Source organism: Manacus candei, unplaced genomic scaffold (genome assembly GCF_025592945.1).
Source record: "Manacus candei isolate 608988 ecotype Guabito, Panama unplaced genomic scaffold, ASM2559294v1 h1tg000011l, whole genome shotgun sequence".
Taxonomy (NCBI): Eukaryota; Metazoa; Chordata; class Aves; order Passeriformes; family Pipridae; genus Manacus; species Manacus candei.
Genome location: NW_026138059.1, coordinates 13826002 through 13846484, shown reverse-complemented (window position 1 = coordinate 13846484; position 20483 = coordinate 13826002). Strand labels below are relative to the sequence as shown.

The 20483-nt window shown below is 40.0% G+C and overlaps 1 protein-coding gene across 1 annotated transcript; it reads right to left on the bottom strand.

The window, feature by feature from the left end:
* Positions 1-268: 268 nt before the first annotated feature.
* LOC127466687 (elongin-A-like) lies at positions 269-18100 on the bottom strand. The gene is made up of 11 exons (XM_051777848.1): positions 17508-18100; positions 10913-10969; positions 9103-9215; positions 7305-8007; positions 5794-5893; positions 4816-4989; positions 4116-4213; positions 3163-3343; positions 2717-2834; positions 845-963; positions 269-706 (listed from the first exon to the last, which is right to left on the bottom strand). Exons 1-11 carry the CDS (start codon positions 17736-17738, stop codon positions 645-647), a joined length of 1956 nt encoding a protein of 651 aa, XP_051633808.1. The 5' UTR covers positions 17739-18100; the 3' UTR covers positions 269-644.
* Between the last annotated feature and the right edge of the window lie 2383 nt (positions 18101-20483).

The following is a 20483-nucleotide window of genomic DNA, read 5'->3' as shown; positions in this document are numbered from 1 at the left end:
CCTTGAAGATCATTAATGTCCAACTGTTAACCAAGCACTCTGGTCCCCAAGTGCCACAAACACATGTTTTAAGCAACTCCAGGGATGGTAACACAAGCACTTTTCTGGGCAGCCTCTTCCAGTACTTGACAAGCTCTTGAATGAAGAAATTTTGCCTATTTATCTAATCTAACCCTTCACTGGTGCAATTTGAGGCCATTCCCCATTTCACTGTAACTTGGGAAAAGGGACCAACCCTTACCTGTCTACAACCTCCTTTCAAGCAGTTGTAGAGGACAATAAGGTCTCCCCCGCAGCCTCCTTTTCTCTGGACTAAATGACTCCAGTTCCCTCAGCTGTTCCTCAGAAAATTTGTGCTCCACACCCTTCACCATCTTAACTGATAAGTACACCACCTATAAGAGCCCATATAAACTGATTTTTCATTAGTGTGTGCGGACCTTATTTAAACTCAAGAAAGAAAGCAGCACTATGAAAGGACTCAGATGTTTCAATTTTTATTGCTAATCACTTGCCTCTGCAATGTTTCATAACTATTTTATCTAAGGCAAATTGAACATCATTTACATGAACGTTATATTCATTTGCTGTAGCACGATACACAAATAGTCACATCACGTAAGCTTCAAACACGCAGCCTCATTTTATCGCCATCCAGATCTACTCTTCAATGCTTTCAAAGTTTTCTTCATGATCGGTGCAATTTCTTCAATAGCAACAAAACAAAGAGACCAGTTAGGATTACAGCTATGAGTGACTTAAAATGGTATTAGCATAATATTAAGCATATGTTAATAGGCAGGTTAAAACAACTAAATTGATAATCTTAGGAAATTCCATTTACTTTTGATAGGCTTCTTTCCACCTTCAATCATGACACCTGAGCTAGAACTTCCAGTGTTGCCAGCAGGAATCAGATTTGATGATGTGTTATTTCTGTGTCTGCTTTCTGGAATCCTTGTTCTTTTAGAAAAAAAGGAAATAAGAAAAAAGCTAGTATTTGATATCAAGCTACTATTTCCTCTGGCTCATTTTGGGAAAAAAACAAAACCCTGATCAAACACATTTAAGAGACTTTCTCTATTTCAAAATCATAAGATAATTCAGGTTAAAAGGGATCACAGGTAGTCATCTCGTCCATTTTCATTCTTGCATAAATTTTAGATTAAGATTTTATTTAAAATTAAACTATCAGTTTGTGACAGATCAAAGCGGTCAGCAATACTACTGTGATTCATAATGCCCTGTGCTCTAGTTTGCACTCTGTGTTTATTTTCCTCTTTGAACACAGTTGAACTGCTAGCTAGCTCTCTGACAGAAAATGAGGGCAAACTTAAAAAAAACAAAGCTTGTGTAAGAATGACTAACTAGGAAAAGGCACAATAACTAACCCTAAATATCCAATCAACAGGACAAGGCCTGAGGCAGATCCTTATACCTCCTGCAAAAGACAGTTAAACCAACACAGCAACCACGTGTCAGCATGATGTCTCTGATCCGGACAGCCTTGTCCACCTCAGAGCCAGTCCCTGACATCTGCTGCCAGTGCTCACAATTCACTGTGCACTGAACTGAGAACAGCAGCCTGCTGGGGATCTGCATGTCTGCCTCAGGACCTTCTTAGCTCCTGCAAGACCAGCTTCTTACGTGAAAATTTCAGCTGTACCAATTTTGCAGCTTACAAAACTGACAGCTCAAAGCAGTGAAGTTTAACTCATCGTGCCTAAACAAACCCTTGTTTCTCATGAAGGCAAAGCAATGACCCTCTTACGGCTTCTTTCACACAACACCAGTTCTTCCTAATTCATCATGCCTGAGGAAAAAAGTCTTGCAGGGCTTGGAGTATGTCATTCAGCTACTGCCACAGTGATTACTGGAGCAGAAAGGACATATACACTACTGTACTTGAATCACCTAAACTGGAAGGCTGGTCTGTCATAGCACAGAATCAACCTCCCACAGAGCAACTGAAAGCAAAAGCCTAACTCAAAGTGCCTTAAGCTACCGCCTTGGTGGGGGATTATCTTTCTGCTGAATACAACAACAGTATGGAAAGAACCTTCTGGATCTCATCAGCTAAAAGTGCACTTATGAAAAGATATCTGGTAAAAAAGCTGACTTGAAGAAATTGCTACATCCAGGCTGTCATTCCTGCCCCATATCACCACCATCTTGAGCAGTAAGTCAAGGCTGTTCAACTAAGTTTCTGAAATTCAGACGGGGGGGAAAAAAAAAGGAAAGAAAACACACTGAACAAACAAACCCCAGTATTAAAAGTTCCTGATGTTCACTCTGGTCAGCTGAATTACTACAGGCAGCTGACTGAGATTTATTTTATCAAAGCAGGAGAACATGTGAAACTACTAGGAAGGTCTATAAACCCAAAATATCAACAAAGGAATCTCCCCAGAATGTCAAGTGGCTTTAGTGTGATCTGGACAAAAAAAAAAACAGCGTCCACTCACACTCTAGCTAGGAGGGTAAATTCACAACTAACACTTTGGAGGAATGTGGAATGGCAATGCACACGCAGCACAGAGGCACACAGAGCAGAGAGGCACACGATTTAAAAGACAAGTTAGTTTCTAGCCACTAGCCACTTAAAAAAAGGAAAGTAAACAGAGTTATTTAGAACTTCTAAATTATTTTGCAAGCAAGCTTTTGAAGTGACAAAAACACCCAAACTCAAATTAAAAGCATTGTACATAACACGTACTTCTGTACGGGATGAAACCGGGTGACAGGTCCTGCTGTCCCATGGATTTCTTGCTGTCGGCGAATGTTCCTGGGTGGTTTTGCTGCACCGGTCATGTAAGCCATTTTTACTTGCCTGCCTAATACAGAAGCAAGGAGCAGAAGATATGTGACTTTTTATGCCTTTTATATCCAAACGTCTTTGCATTGTTGCTTAGGATCTTCAGTCTAACCAGTAAGGTAAGATTTGTCTAATGCATAATACTTGCAGCATACAGCAAAGTATCGTACTAATGCATGCATTTAGTTTTTCAGCAACTTTTAAATTAAGAACAGTGTTTGTTCTTGATGACTTCTAGAAGTTCAGCATTAATCTTCCCTGCAAACAAATCACTAAACCCTACATATTGTCAAGAACAACAGAAGAGACCGGGTTTTGTAAGTGGAAGAGCTAACCACAGATTTTACCTTTTGGTTTCTCAGACTGAGCTGAAAGAATATTTTTTGTGAGCATCTTCAGTTTTTCTTCTCTCTGATTAAACAGCCTCAAGTACATTTCACGCCAAGACTCATATGCAAGGAGGCTCTCATTTTTAAAGTCTCTCTGGCAGTGTTTCTTCCACAAGTGGTCAGAGTCCTTTATAAACGTCTAATTTGAACACAAGATATCTTAAATCAAAGATTTAAAAACATTTTCAAGAGTACCTACTAGCTGAGCCTGCAGATGCAGCCCAAACCCTTGGTGGAGAAAGGTGCAGAACAAACCCCATCACACATGCCATCACAGGTACCCACAATGTGAAGTGTGGCAATACCATGCAGAGATACTGACTTCAGCCTAGAAATCCCACAGCTTCAAACAGCAGAGCCCTACACTGGAGTCAGTAAGCCATGCTTACAGTCTAGACTTCTGTTTACAGTACAGGCTCAGGCCAGTCCAGCCCTCCACTTGAAGCATGCAGAGAAAAGGTTAACTTGCAGTACAAAGGGCTACACACTCAGAGCCTCAATGTCCAAATGCATCAGGGAGCTGAAGTCCCAACAGCACACATACTAAATCTACCACACACATGAAGCCTCACCCCAGCTACTTCCTGACTGGTATGCTTTGCAACCTTAACAGTTTGTAACTTAAACACAGTTGGTTCTATTGCAACTTTCCCAGATATTTCAGTGGCAAATACTGTGATCATCTTTTTTTCTTTCTTATTTTTGGAAACAAAAATACTTTTCTATACACAGTCTTTCACTTAGTTATCAGGAATAATTCTCCCAAATGTTTTAAATCCTGACACTTGAGAAAGGGAGTCTTGATAATGATAGCTTAATTCAGAGAAATTAGTATGCAAGACAGAAAGACAGTGCAACCCGTGGAGTTGTGGAACTCTGTAGCTCCCTGAATTTAGCAAGGCAGAATTTACCAGATTATATTCTTCTATTCGAAACAACTGCTCTGGTGTGCAACGTGTTAGCACAGGTTCAAGAATTTCAAAGGGCACACCTCCTACTTCTTGTAGCACTACAAAAAAGTAGGTAAGGTACTTTCAGTGTCTTACTCAGTGGGTAACACCACTCAGCAAACAGTTTAAAAGTAAAAATACAAGTTAATTTTAGTAAGCACTAAGAGAACACTTTTTGAAGTCAGGCTATGAAAATATTTAGAAATCAGCAGTTCCAGGCTGACTAGCAGTTATACTTGAGGATGGATAATGCATCTTTGAATAGTCATTTCACTATCTTTACTGATGTGTACCACTCCCCCCTTCTGCCTATGCATGAAATAAAAGAATGTCTTGATCGCTCATTCTAATTTATGTAAACAAACATTTTGGGTGGAGGGGAACAGCAGACTTTTTGACTTATAAATTTATAGGACATTACATTTTAAGTAAAATTGGAACTGGAAAAATTGTAAGCTGTCAAAAAGAAAACCCCTACAGTTTAGCACAGACATCAATCCCTTTTTAAGTGCCTTTCAACCTGCTCTGAGTCACTGTTTGCAGGGCAGGACAATGTATTTTAGTAGGCCTGTTGTTGGCATGGAGGGGAAAAAAAAAAAGAAAAAAAAAAATCGGATACACTTTCAGTCACAGCCTGCTACAAATCCCTTACAGTACTCACAATCAATATTATTCTGAAGCACGCGGATGCACTGTTCATACAGTGTAAGCATCTTTGAAAGACAGACTGTTTTAGAGCCAGAGTAAACTTGCATTTTAGAGTTCAGTCTCCGTCCTGTGAATTGAACCGTCTCACTGACTTGCTGAGGTGCTTCCACAACAGGTGCTACAGAAGCTGCAAGCAAAACATCAGATTTTACAATGCTTTAAACATTCAGCTCTGAGATAAGCATAGCTGGTAGGACACGTTACCTTTTCTTGAAGTACAAAGTCATTGCATTACAGTTTGGGGCCCTTGCACATAGCACATCGCAGAAGTCCACTCACCATCATCTAACACCAAGACAGCATGTACACTGCAAGCGAGCTGCACCCACTCAAACCAGTCTTGTATTATTTAGCTCCAATCTACATGAGCTGTATTCATACTTGAGTAACAGCATAACCTATCTATAGCACCTTACTGGCTCTCCTAAGTCATCCTAGAGAAGCCAGAGGCTACAATAGCAGCGACGTTTCAAGATCCCAGTGGTATGAAACCACTGAAACCTCAGGAAAACTGCTAGAGAAACCACTGGCAAGTTATGTCACCTACCTATAAAGATGCTAGTGGTTCCTATGCCAAAACTAGACCAAGTGCTTCATATATTTATTTTACCTGAGACAGTTTCTACTAAGTCTATTCCTGTCTATACGTTAGACTGGGCAAAAAGATAAATGGGGGCTGTAGAACTACTACACAATTTACGCCTTCTCTACATCTGTGATAACCTTCCACAGTATTTCTTTACTCAGACACCCATAAGGAAGGCTTATAACTCCCTTCAATTTCAACATGATTTTACAGGTGAGAAAGTGAATGGGAAGCCCTTCTCTGCTATGGAGAGATGAGCTAATACAGTTTATTAGAAAAGGAGATAAAACATTTCTACAGAGAGCTGTAAAAACCTGCAGCATTTCAATCTTGTATACTACTTACCTGTAAAGTCTGCAGCACACAGGGGAAATGAGTTTGAGATGCCTGACAGAAATTTAGGTAGTGGAGTATTAAGAAGCTCCTGGAGGGATGCCACCTTAGCCTGTGCACAGTCAAAGAAACAATACTTCAACATTATAAATTTGGGTTTACAGAAACTTAAAATAAGCTAAAAAAAAAAAAAAAAAAAAAAAAACCAAAAACCCAAAGCCAAACAACCCTTAAGCAAACCCCAAACTAGGATAACTAAAATTATTTCTTTTCTACACTAAAATTTACTCACAGGATTATTTTTCAGTGTACCCTTTCATACTCTACTTAGCAAGACTATACCACAAAAGGAACTTAGTGTGACATCTGCAATTAGCGCATAGAAAGAGATTAAAGAACAGTAGTCAGTTAACAGGCTTTCAGATAAATCACTACAGAGGCAAGCAGTGAACGAGATAAACTGCAAGATGACAAAAGTACAATCCTAAAAGACAAGAAACAGCTTTACACCTGGTCCTATCGACTCTCCTAAATCATGCCTAAAATTTTCCCAGATAACCCCTAAAAAAGGGATTTAAAGATGCAGCATTCTGTTAAGTATGGGTCCCTACAAACGTCCTATGTGCAGTGTCAAAATTGGGTCTTCAGTGTCCTCAAATTGTAAGTCAGGCACTTACAGCCCAAAACTTGCATTGCCTGAACTTCATTTCAGTATCTTCAATAACTTTTCACAACTGCTTGAATATACAAGATTTTTCCTCAAACAGTTTAACAGTATCATACACAAGCCTTTACATTAATATTTCTCCATTTGGAATAGAAGATACCACATTCAAATTGCAGATTTTCCACAATAAATAAAGCCTGAAGTTTTCACATCAAAGTGAAGATACCTCTAATTTTCAGCACGCAAAAGGTCTTAATTTAAAATGTCTAATTAATATACATTTTTAGATATACCTTGGCTCAGAGAAGCTACTCAAGCTTCTTCCACTTCAAGGGACTACGATAGCTCAGATTAAGAACATGTATAATCTAGTTTTATATGCAATACTTTGGTTTACCTCAATGCATTTAAGGAAGGTTCAGCTCCACTGCAAACCTTAAAGTTCACTATTAAAGGACCACATAATCTGACAAAAGGACTGTGCTGTACACAAACAGCTGCTGCAGCCACAAACCAGGCTGGTCAAGAATGGAAGAAGGGGACATCTTTCCAAAGGTAAATACCTTTGCACTTTGCAGGTCAAAAGCATATTAGCTGATATGAATCAAACACTATTGCAATATTTGAAATAATCCTAAAAATACAACTAAGTCAATTGCAAACCACCAGTATGCAATAAGCAGTCTTCCCCTCCCCCCAATTATTGTAATTACTGGTAATTGCAATGGAGTTGATATATCAGTCACGCAATCTGTTCCTTAAAATAAATAGAGATAAATTTCACTGAAATTAAGAGTGTAAAGCACTTATTTATCTGCAGTTTATCTGCTATTACCTCAACCGTGTAGCAGTTTACCTTTTTACTGGGAGTTTCTGATTGGTCACACTTGCTTTTTTTAAAGTCTTCCACTCCCTCTTCTGCATGAGAAAGTTTTGAGGTCTTTTGTAGTAATGAGCTGTTCTTCTGTTCATGGCACTTCTTTGGCCGTGCACCTGTAGAACCAGCCTTTCTCTTTCTTCTGTTAGTAACTTGATCATAATTAAGGTAAGATTCAAAAGACATAGTAGGGGGCTCGAATTCCTCATCACTAGATAATTTGGCTTCGCTTTTTATGACAAGTTTTTGTTTTGGTTTCTTCACACATTTAGGACTTCTCTGTTCTGAAGTATCCTTACTAGGCTTTTCCTCCAGAGGTGATAAGCCTTTAGCAGCTGCAGAGGAATGCTGCTTTTCTGAAACTTTCTTGCTCTCTGTGGAGTTGCTCTCTTTGAACTCACTGTCTTTAGCCTGAGAATTGGTACCACAGGAAGCATGCTTAGAACCACTGCTGCTACATTCTTCATTATCACATTGTTTTGGACACCCAGAATCTGTACTTTGATGGGTCTTTTCACTACAAATATGCTCCTTATTCAACTTTTTAGAAATGGGAGTGCTGTTAGGACTTCTAAAGGCCAGTACAGATGCTCTGGACTTCTCTGAAGGCTTAATCTCCTTGGAAACAGAAGATTTTGTCTCACATTTTTCTTTTTCAGTATATTTTTTTCCTCTGTGACCACTGCAACAATAAAAAAACCGCCCATCCCATTGTATATCTGATGCTAAATTTTTAAACAATCTTTGTTCCTACATTAGTAAAACTAAAAGCATTAAATCACACCATATATCAAAACACAGAACTGTGCTCTGCTGTGCTCTTATTTTTCCATTATCAGTACAGAACCCCAGAGAAGCCGCTCTTGGGTCCAGCACTGCTAAATATTGCAACAAGAATTGACAGCAAAACAAGTGGGGAGTAGGGACATAACCATCAGTCGGAAAACATGCCTGGCAGTATTATTTGCTTAAAACATGTTGGATACCACTTTTCATACAAGTTTCCCTGCATGCTTTAGAACACAGATGTGGTGCTTGAAGTAACTACAAGATAGAATTTACCACATGTTCTGTAGGTGGTAGAGATTACAACAGGTCAGCCTTTATGATTTGTTCATCACAGGTTCTGGTATTTTGCTTTCCTGTTGTTTGAACAACTTCAGATTTAATATGCATTATTTAGTCAAACTAATCCCTCGGCTTCCTCAACTGTCTCAAACTGCCGGAGGACTGCAAAGCATCTAAAGCAGAGTGAGCCTGGTCATGGCAGTAGCGGCTGCTTCATTCAGAGAAGAAACTGCATTTCTTCAGTGTGACTCCTCCAGTACTAGAAGCCCCTCTCAGTCTACAAGAACATTAAAAGAAAACTCTCTATACGACTGTGGTAGTATATAACTGTATATAACAAAATCACTGGAGAGCTTCCTCATTTAACCACTACCTATGGGAAGAAAGAGCAAGTTTCCCAATTTACTAAAGAAGTGTACAGCAGTGCCCATCATTGGTTTAGTCCTGCTTGTACCAGCTGGGACCTAAGAACTTGTGCCAGTCAAAAAAAACAGCTGAAGTCAGAGTGCTGACTGGATAATTGACCAATACTGGTCACTTTGATCTTTTTCGTCATATTTTATAGCAGTATCCTAATTTCTTCCATTCAATTTATGCATTTGTCCTAATGCTGATTTGCCCCTCCAAACACTTTCCTAAGCTTTCCAATCTCTATTTTTAAAGTCACACTACAGTATAATTAATTTTTAGGAAAAATGTTCACACCTACCTTTTCTTTTCTGTAGAAACAAGTATTTTCCATTGTTTTACCAGAGTTTTAGCTATATTCCCAACAGTGGCATGTTTCCTCAAACTGTTAACTGTTTTGCCTATGCCAGTTTCCTGTGGAAGATAATGCAAGAAAGATGGGCAGAATAAATCACAACTCTCATCCCAAACAAAACCTCCTCTAAAACTGCTACAAACAGTATTAGCCTAGTAGTGAGGGCAGTCCTATGGCAGCTAAGGAAATAGACACTCTTTTACTGCAAATAGAACTGAAGGTTGTTATTTATAACCAAATATGAGGAACAAAATGTGGCCTTAATCCATAAAACTAAGAGAAGTAATTTTCCTCCATTAAACGCACATCTTTCAGGAATGTCACTTATCACAAATGCTTATGCCCACAAAATGCATCCATTCAAGTTTCCTTTAGGCAGTACCTTTTAGCATATGAGAGAGCGTATATGCTGGACATGCTGTAACCTAAAATGCATCTCAGTCAGTAGTATAGGGTACAGAGGTCAAAGGAGCAAAGTTATTTTCAAAATATCTTGTGCCTCCAAGTCTCACTCCAGTGTGTTTTATGTTGTTTAAGCAAAGCTATCTTGCAGTCTTGGAGCGTTTACAGAATCACAGGTGATTTTAATCTTGTATTATCAGCAAGCATCTGTGATTCACAAACTCTTCTTTGTAAGATGTGCACAGAATCTGGAATTCAGTAGGTTTGCTGCAACCTGTTAACGCTCTTGCTAACTAGTGAAGTGATACCCCCGTGAGGTCCGAGCAAGAGCTGTACACAGGCTACTCCTACAAAAGCAGCTCAGCCCCTACAAAGGGCTTCCGTAAATTCACTTCAAGTGTATTTAGCTTATACATAATTGAACAATCTGAACAATCTGCAAACAGATGGAATAAATCTGGTGGGACTATTTCATAAAGCTATTTACGTCCTTCGAATGCATTGAAAATATGTGGAGTCCTCAGCTGTTAAGACATCTCCTCCTTCTCTTTGACTTTAAGGCTTCCATCAAAGTCTGACCCATTATAAAACATGCAAGTTTGCTGGGAACATGAATTGTCTGCAGAAACCCTTTGCCATTTTAAATAACTAATTGCAATACAAGATTATTTTGTTTTCCAATAAAAATACATAAATATTGCTGTATTCCAGTAGAAGTCTACCTGTGTTTAGGAAGGCAAATACCTTTGTCTCTTTGCCTGAATAGGTTAGCAAAATGTCTTAACAATCATATTTTTCTACTACTCTTCAAAAAATTCTCTCACAAACCCCATATTTTTCTTCTTCCCAAAACACAGATGCATTGCTTATAATAACTAGAAGCTTCATAGACCAGTGCGATAATATCGAATATAAAATTTGATAGGATGTGGCTTGGGTGAGGATAAAGGTCACAAAAATCCTTACTTGGGATGCCTGCTCTTTAAATGCAAGAAACTAACTTTGAGCTGCTAATAAAAGACAGAAGAGTTAGACAACTGACCTAAAGAATGGTTCACCCTTATTTGCTTTGTCTTTAGCATTAACTGAAAGCAGTTTTGCAGTGAAAAGAAACCAACCCTGATTACTAAAATGGCCTCTATATGCCCAAGTCCCTGTTCAGTACTATCATTGACATAATACTGCATTTGTCAAGTTGGATGCCCAGCTTCAAGGAAATTAACCTAATCAAATCATGATATAGAGTCAAAATTCAAAAATTTAACATGTTCACCACCTCTACAATTGCAGACTCCTGACATTTACATAGGAATTCACTATGGAAGAGTTTAATATATCATTATTGATCACTTACCACTAGAATATCCAGTGATAAATCCAAATCCTGTAGTACCTTAAGTATTGTTATGATCTGGAAGGAAACATTAGATTTATTGGTTTAAACAAATATTTGAAATTCTACTCTGTTCTTCTCATCCTCATTCACTTGTTTAATCCAAAAAGACTCAATAGTTTTAAAAGGAACATCCAGTATCTCCAGGAAAATGTAAGCACTCCTTTACTGCGTATCAGGGCTGTTCTTGCAGTCTGTGCTGTGAACCAGTACAGTTCTGCCAACCCCCCAATTTCAGTAACACCAGAAAATCCAGCAGATAGCTTGAATTTACAATTATAGAGATTACAATAAAGATCAATAATAGAGTAGTATGGGATACATATATATGCCACACTCCTCATGTACCAGTGACCCTCTTTAGCCAAAAAACCAATAGAAAAGCAGCACTAGACAAAACTACCTAAAAAAATCAGCAAGTGTCACAGTCAGCAGCGCTACTCCTTCATCAGCCCAGGCCAAGAAAGGACAATAGAGATGGTGGGACCCCAGATTACACAAAATAAGGTATTGAAAACATAACAGCAATTTGTACATTAACAAAATGAGCTCAAGCTAGAACAGCTGTTTTCTTTCGCACTAACAAAGTGTACACCAGTTACAAAACTCAACATTTCCATAAAAGCAGGAAAGGTTTTTCAGATACAAAAGGCTCTTCTTCCTATTAGGATTTTTTAATAAAAAAGTCTAATTTATAAGCAGAGTATAAATTTCTACAGCAACATAATCCAATTTTTTGGCAGTGGGTATACAGCACCCCGGGGTCTTGCAGCTGACCTTATCTTTCTGTTGTGGTTTAGGAATGGTATTCCCCAATTTAGTGTTCCCACTGAAACACCTCAAACTGCATGCATGAAGCTATGTTATGTAGACAGCAGAATTAATGTACAACTGAAGTAGCAGCATTTAGTGGGGCTTTCACAAAGCCTGGAATACTAGTCAAGTGTTTCAGATCACTGACGCTTCTAAAGCAGTAACAGCAGCAAAGCAGACTACCCAGAAACCTTTTAACTACATTAACAGTTATACTAATTTAAATAACTGATGAACTGTCACTTATCACATTAGATTTTGCTTCTGAAATGGAATTGCAGGAGGTGGAAGAGGTACTAAAAAAACGAGTAGCCAACTTGAAAAAACAATTTACGAACTGCACTCGAGGGATATACTTCTCTACTGTTGCTCTAAGTTTCATTGTTCCTGTAATGCCTTAGAAGTGGAATCCCACACAACACTGAATTTCACTGTGTACAGTGGGCTCTATCTACATGCCTGGCATGCAGTTCTTCTGTAAATCATCCACTCTGCAACAGTGCTTCTGAAACTAGAGCAGCACAGGAAAAATGCTCCACAGCCTGAGAAAACGTGAGAAAAGCTGTAACAGTAAGACATGCACCTAGGACCAAAGGTAACAAATCACTTCTCTCCCAAAAAGTTCAGCTAACTACAAAACAGCAGGATACCTACTAAAAAAGGAAAAAAAAAAAAAAGAAAAAGCTTCCTGACTAAGATTTCAGAACTAGCACAAGAGCCATGTGAAGTTCTGCTTGTCTCCCATTTAGGAGTAAGACACTCCCCAAGAAAAATAATAATTCCTTACAATGTTAACATAGTTTCCAATGCTTGTGATTATCAGTGTCAAGTTAGTTCACTTTTTATTTAATGAAAATAATATATATCTCCATTGATTTAATTTATTTTGCAATGAAAAAGGAAGTAACCCACTGCTGACAGGTTATATTGTGCTATATAACATGACTAGATACTCAATCACTGCAAACTACTGGGAATAAATCCCATAGGCCAAAAACAAACCTCTGTGTGGAAGAATACAAAGACACAAAGAGAATAGGAGTTTTGAGTATTTCCTCTTGATGGGTTTTGGACTAATTCTTAAAACCAAGTTTATTTCAGAAGAAAAGATTCAGGAAGTAGGCAATTACTACTCATACAACTTTAAACCAACAGGCTATATTACAAAAGTACCCAGATGACAAGCATGTCTAAAAGCAGTCAACACATTTTAATAAAAGATAAAACTTTCAAAGTTTCCTAAACTAAAGACCACGTTGTTCATTTTGGTTACTTGAAATGTATATCACATTTGGAAAATTAAGATAAACAACACTGTTTCATTAAAACAAAAAAACCCAAACCAAAACAAAGAGCATTTACCAGACACTCTGACAAGCTTTTTAGAAGTTATACTGATCACTTGAGAGCAGGGAACAGCTCAGGTTGCAGGGAAACCAGCCACTCTGCATGTATAGGACTAGTACAAGGCTCCATTTGCCTTGCTCTGTAACTGGACAAAGTAAATGGCAGCTTCCAGCCTGCCAGTAGGAATCACATCTTCAAGCTCTTGGCATTTAGAATCAAACTTACTTTCAGACATGACCAGAAAATAAGCAAATTTAATTTGTGGCAAGCATCCGTAGCAGCAGAGAAACTTTCTATTTATCCTACTTGCTAAAGAGCTCCGATTTCTCTATCAAAGACTTAAAGCATAAGCTCCGATATCTATCAGGCTTTGGTGATGACCACAGAAAGGTATACTGTGAAGCACAGACACAGAAGTTTTTCACTGAAACCATGCTATCATGATTCGTATGTAGTGTACCATTACAATTATTGCATAAAATAAGGCAAAAAGAAAGTAATCTATCTGAAGTCTGTTCTAAGCAGGCCTTTAAAAACAAAAAGGAGACTGACTGTTGAGGCACCTTTCTCTAACCATCTTTCACCATAGCATTTGTGGCCCATCTGGCTCTTCTTGTCTCACTGAACTGGATCCAGTAACTTCTTCCCCCAAGTTCTTCCACATACATGCAACACATATGTAACCCTCCACTGGTTTTCAGACTATTTTACGTCGCATACCACTACCAGCTACATCTCATGGTAAAACTACTGAGACTGTGAAGTTTATAGAAAAATTATGAAGTTACCTGTTTATACAATTCCTGAACTATTCTACATAATTTCTAAATACTGATTCAGAAAGAATGATCAAAAACCTTTAGAGTTGCTGGTTTTCCAATTAGTGATATTCCAAGCAAACCCAAGACACAAACCTTTATGCAAACAGACAACAAAAGCAGAGCCCTATGGACAAACAGAGCTGGCACAGACATACTGGTGTGAGACAAAAGCAGAAGTGACAATAGCAGCAAGAGCAAACAAAGATGCAGAAGAGGAGGGAAAGTAGGCTGGCACTTGGAAAGCAGAGGGCAGTGGTAATGAGCGGTGGGTAAGGAACCATGAGAGCAAACAAAATTTTCCAGAGTCAAAACTGAAAGCAAAGTAATAACAACAGATCCCAGGTGCACTGGGTTTGGTCTCTTCCCACTGCACCAGTGTTGCTCCATCATCCCTTACACATGTGTTATACAGTCTTCTCATTTTTTCTATCTGAGCCTGGAACCTCAGGAAGGATGGGACCCATTAACAGGTTCCCAGGCCATCTGTAGTCAGGGGACTGACTAAACATTTCATTACAGTAACTCTTTCCTATTTTCTGTCCTTCCTTCTGCACCCAGTAGCTGCTATTCTCTTTCAAAGACATCCCTATGATTCTTTAGCTCATTCTCTTTTAAAATACAGCCTGTGAAATTCCACCAAGTCCACAAATTCTGGAAAAGGCACACAACCATTTGCCTAAAAAAAATTTGCCTACTTTGGTTTTCAACTATTAAATCTAGTTATCTCTTCCTGATAATTAAAGGAGCCTTCTTTCAATAAACTTATACAACATAGAAATAAACTTAAACATTAATCACACACTTCACCTTGGTTCTTTAGTTTTATTAAGTTATGCCAGTCATTCTCTGGCTGTCTTATTATCTTTCCAGCTTGGTCAGTATTGTTTTTAAAAACAGTCCTCAGAACAGTACATAATATTCCTGTAACTGTCCCTCTAATGTTGTATAGCAGTAATAACATAACCTTGCTAAGCTACCCAAAGATAGCATTTACTCCATAAGCCATTGCATTGTACTGCAATTTCATGCTCAACTGGTAATAGATCAGAGCTCCAAATCATTTTCTGAGTCAATGCTTTCCAAAATACAGTTTCCTATCCTGAATGACCTATATTCATAGCTCCTAGCTGTGACTTTCCACTGAGCCATGGTAAAGCATGCAGTGCTCAAATGAATGTAGCCTAGCACGTGATCAAATTTGGTTTCTAGAAAGGACTCTTCATTTGACACAAATTACTTCAGTATATGTAGCATTTCTCTATAATGCTTGCGGTCTTCTAAATTAAGAAAGAGTTGAGTAGCATCATGTCAGGAACAGATGGATAACCAACCTCCATTTCACCCCCCCCAAAAAAACCCACCACAAACCCACAACCAAAACCACAAATCAACGTTGTTTCCTGATGAGGTCTGGCACTTATTTTTGGTAAGTGCAACTGAAATCAGTTTTATGTATTACATCAGGCCCATGACACTGCTACTGTAATCGGCATTGCACAGAACAAGTCAAATGTCTTGAAACTTGCACATGTTTATGACAATTACTGTCAGGTGAATACAATTTGAGATAAATTTGGCAGAACGTATCTACATAATGGCTCACTGAGTGGCATGGATCATGGCACAACCCTTCAATTGTACATTAGTAAGATTTTTAACACAACATCATGCAGCTGCTCAACACATTCCTTTATGATCAACATCAGTGAAGACCATTTCACTGACCTGTATAAACAACAGCAGAGTATTTTTTTCCCGTACCTTCATTAGAACCTTGAGCATCACTCAATACCTATTCTTTGTCAATTCTCTGAAAACTCACTGAGTAGCTATCAAACCTCACACATTAAGAAGCTTTTGACATCAACAATTGATGTTCTGCATCTTCCCTGGTTACTATCATATCAAAGACTATTCAACAATTATTAGAAAGTCCCAAGACAAATATTATTCTTAGTATGGAACAGAAATATTTGACAACACCAGCACTTGCCTAATATTGATTTGTTATTCTTTCCACACATACCTAGAACTTTCCTCTTTGCCTTTAAAGATGCTAACCACATTCCTATTACTAGATTTAGCTTCTGTTAGGAGTGCATTTCATGACTGCTATCAGTTTCTCACTTTTCCTACCACTCCTTAGGCCCTTGTTATTGTAAATATTTCCATTTCACTAAACACAGTTTTACCAGGGACAGCAGAAGTGCTGCAGCACCACCACTAGTCACATTTTATGCAGCACCTACTTGCAGTCACGCTGCATAAAAACAGATCATCTCTTCTCTTAACAAAACCAAATCTGCCAGAACTATTCTCATTTTTCACTGGAGTTGAATGTGTTCTGAAACTTTTTGTTTTGGGATTACTTAAAAATTAATTACCTCTAGAATTGCTTCTTTCTTTTGCTTTGCTATCTCGTGTTCAGAATAGCATATCAACACCAATCCAATGTACTAAAAAATTCAAATACTATAATATCTGATAATTTCTGTCGCACAGGAAGAAATCGTAGGTTCACTGAACTGCAAATTAAAACTTCTGAAGAAGCACCAGCACAGATATTTGCATTTTAGACAGATATTATCTACAGCACTGCCATTCAAGTAGATAAACCTTATTGGCTAAGAAAATCAGTATTTCCTCTATATGCATAAATACACACTTTAAAAACACACTCCAGGTATGATTCATAGGTAAGCTTTTCAAGTTCATTAGCTACCAAATACAATGCAATTTCCACTGCTGCCCTCTGTCTCTAAATACTTGCACAAACTTGTATCAAGTTTTGATGCCTTTGAAACCCATCAAGGCAAACGTGTTTTATTTTCAAAGCAAATGTGACCCTCAAAAAACCAAATAAAAACTACCCTAGTCTTTTAATACACCTTCTTTAGTCGAATATGATGTATTCATAAAACACTGAGGCCAATTTGGCACATGCTGCTTTGTTTCCACTTCCTTCGAAGTCCAGCCTGTTGCTCAGAGAATGGTCCGTGCCTTCGTCCCCCTGTGCTGATCTCCCCGTCCGCCTCTCTGTTCCTCCAGCGTCCCCCTCTGTTCCTCCAGCGTCCCCCTCTGCCTCCCTGCTCCTCCAGTGCCCCCCTCTGCCTCCCTGTTCTTCCAATGTCCCCGTCCGCCTCTCTGTTCCTCCAGTGTCCCCCTCTGTTCCTCCAGTGTCCCCCTCTGCCTCCCTGTTCTTCCAATGTCCCCGTCCGCCTCTCTGTTCCTCCAGTGTCCCCCTCTGCCTCTCTGTTCCTCCAGTGTCCAGCACAGCTTCAGCAGCTGCTCTGACCCAGCTCCCCACTGATGTCTGCGTGCTTTAAGTGTTCCTTATCCAGTCCTCGCAATTGAGCAGCCTGGCTACCCTACAGCGGGTGTATCATTCCTTCCAGAGATAGGAACAGCTTTGTTCTTCTTGCACCGAGAACAACAACCAGGCAAGGTGTGAGAGACCCCGCTCCTCCTGATGTGCACCGTTAAAACAAAGCAGAAGCACCTTTTTCCCCCAGAAACTCTTATGAACACAGTGATTATCAGCCCAGCTACTGTGTTTTGCTCTCCTGGTCGGGTACCTCCGCAGGCTCTCGCGCGCAGCCCAGCCGCTCCTTCAGCTCCAGCACCCTCCCCGCCACGGAACCGGGACCGACGCTCCGCCCCTCCGCCATGGAACCGGCACCGCTCCGCCCCTCCGCCATGACACCGGCACCGCTCCGTCCCTCCGCCATGACACCGGCACCGCTCCGACCCCGCCCGGGCGGCTGCGCTCCCGCTCGCCCTTCTTGTACCCGCGCCTGCTCCGCCATAGGCGGTTCCTCCCGGCCGGGCTGGTTGCCGAGAGCTGCGGCCGACCTGGCTGTTCGCTACCAGTCTATTAGCAGTAATGATAATGAGCGTGTGCGTTGCTCTGCTCTGCCTCGTTAGGCGCCATTTGAATACACGGTGGCACTGAGCAAGCACGACCGTAGTTAGGGTGAGCCCGTGGAAGTGAGTCGGGGGGATCACCAGCCTGCCCCAAGACACGACATGGCGCGCACTGTGCCCCTGCCGAGGTGTGTCCATCGGTGCGGCTGTGCGGCCGCGGGAGCAGCCGGGAGTGGTCTCTGGGGTTCAGTGTCACTGTCAGTCACTGGTTCGTGCACACCTGTCCTGTTACCTGCAGGTGATGACAAGGTCTGTGGCACTCTGGTGTCCATGCGTGGCTGGGAGGCCATTCTGTGGCACGATGCCTCGTGTACGGGGTAGCATTGTCAAGCCATGAAGACGTGACTGGCACCCACTGCAGTCCTCACTCGGCTGAGGAGGACATCCTTTTCTTTTGGTCCTGCCTTATTTACAGCCTGATGGCTAATGCTTTTTGCCTTTTTTTTTTCCTTTTTTCCCCCTCCCCAGGAGGACCAATCACTTTTGGGCCCTGCACGGCTCCCCTGTGGATTACCTACTGAGCACGTGACAGGGAATCGGTCTTTGGTGCTGTTTGAACTGCGCATCTGACCCGGGATCTCCGCGGTGGAGCTTCCCGGGACTGAGCGTGCACTTGAAGGATTCCAAACTGAATGAGCTCTTCCTAAAAAAAAGCTGTGTCTTTGCAGTATTTCCTAGGAAGTTAATGAAGATGTAACTAAAATAGATACGTAGAACACCTTTCACTCTTTAAAGTGGTGTTTGGGGAAAGTGCTAAAAAAGTGTATCCAGTTTGAACTACAGGGGAATTTAAATAGGCAGAAGTCTAAAATTTCGCGTTAGGGTTACTGCTCTTGCAAAATAGATCTTATTGCAGCTTGGCACAGTGTATAGCAAATTCATCAGTAGAGAAACCAAAATAGCTGGTACGGCAATTCAGCAGGTAGAGAACTCAAGTTGGATATGGAAAAAATAAATACAGGTCCTGATGCACACTGGGTCTCCAGTTGCCATGCTCATAATTTTACTTTGCAGAAATAATTAACTCATCTTCACAATATGGCCTAAAATTAGGCCATTCACAACTAGTTACTCTTTAGTTTTCTGGCCCAAATAGTATGAAATTATTTATATAAAGTGGCATTTATGGAGAAGAGATCTTCAGAGAAATTCAGCCCACACCAGCATTATGATTAAAGTCATCGCTGGGTAGGGAAGTTGAGGCTCAGATTGTCATATATATTGTGCGATTGAAGCTGGAATTCCCATATGTTGTTTGAAAGCCTTTATTATCAAATTACCGGGTTTCCTGGGATGAGGAAAATATCCTTGCTGCCCAATTATTCTGAAAGATCATGATTTCATGACAGTGAAGATGACATTTAAAATCTTAAAAGCCTTCTAGAACAAGAAAAATGTTTCTAGCCCAGATCTAACTGCGGCATTTTTCATATCACCTGTCATAACTGTCAGAGGAAAGAATTCCAAGTTTACTCAGTCTTTCAAAACTGCAGCCTCATCATTATGAGGATTTGTTTGTTTGGCATCGGTGTATGATTCCTTTTAGCAAGAAGTGGGGTTGCCATACACACAAATATAGCTCCGAAAATTGCTCTGACAATACATGCTCAAAAGCTGTGTTGTGCCATCAGCTCTGCTCCAAGGCTTGCAAACTCTCTTCTCATCCCTAAGATCCTCTCCATGCCCTACTGCCAGTGCTTAGTGAGTTTCCAAGGAAAGATTGAAACCAGAAAGAGAAACAGGCTTTGGACAAGCTAAAGAGAAGAGCCAGGTGAGAGTTTCAGGGGGGAAATCAATGCGATAGTCTTGGCAGGGCAAAATTAGGCAATGAAGTGGGAGCAAGTGATTGAGTACAGGGGGAGGTCTGAGTGACCCACTGGGCGTGGATGTCTTGCTGAACACTTCATTTCACCTTCTGTGAAATCAAGCCCTGTGCATTTGTTTCTAAGCAGTAGTAGTTTGTACATTTATTTAGCAGCTTAAAAAGAAAACACAAAACACATTTCTATTTCTTTTTTGAAAAAACTGCAGTGCCCACTGAAATTCGATCTGCTTTCACAGCTATCTCCAGTCTGCATAAGGAGCTTCACCCTTCCTAAAGGCATTACTGGTGTGATTACTCAGTACCTTCAGATTAGTGCACCTAAAGATATTTTTCATAACTATTTATCATAGAGAACTAAATATGGGCTTTGAGGGTATGTGGTATTTAGCCGAGCAAACATAAACTGCTCAGAGCAAACAGAACAGTCATAATCTAGAGCTAAGCCTGAGTTTTATTAACATCTTTAGTTGGCTAAGGTAGATCTGCACATGGTCATGGCTGTGATGCTTGTGTTCTACCAACAAACCAGAGCATGCTGACTTCAAAGAAAAGGCTTTACATTTCCAGAAAAGTGGTTGTGCATGGATTAAAAAAGACAGTTATAATTGCCTTAAGGCCTATCTTTGCTGATACAAGAACTTTCCCCTATTGTTGATTCTGAATCACGCACATGGAGCAAATAATACCAATTGTTCTTGTTCATTGGGCTGAGAACAAATCTCTTGAAATGTTTCCACTTTTTACCCGTAAAATGTTAAAACATTACTATATGACCTGCTGCTGCTGCATGGATTGATAGTAT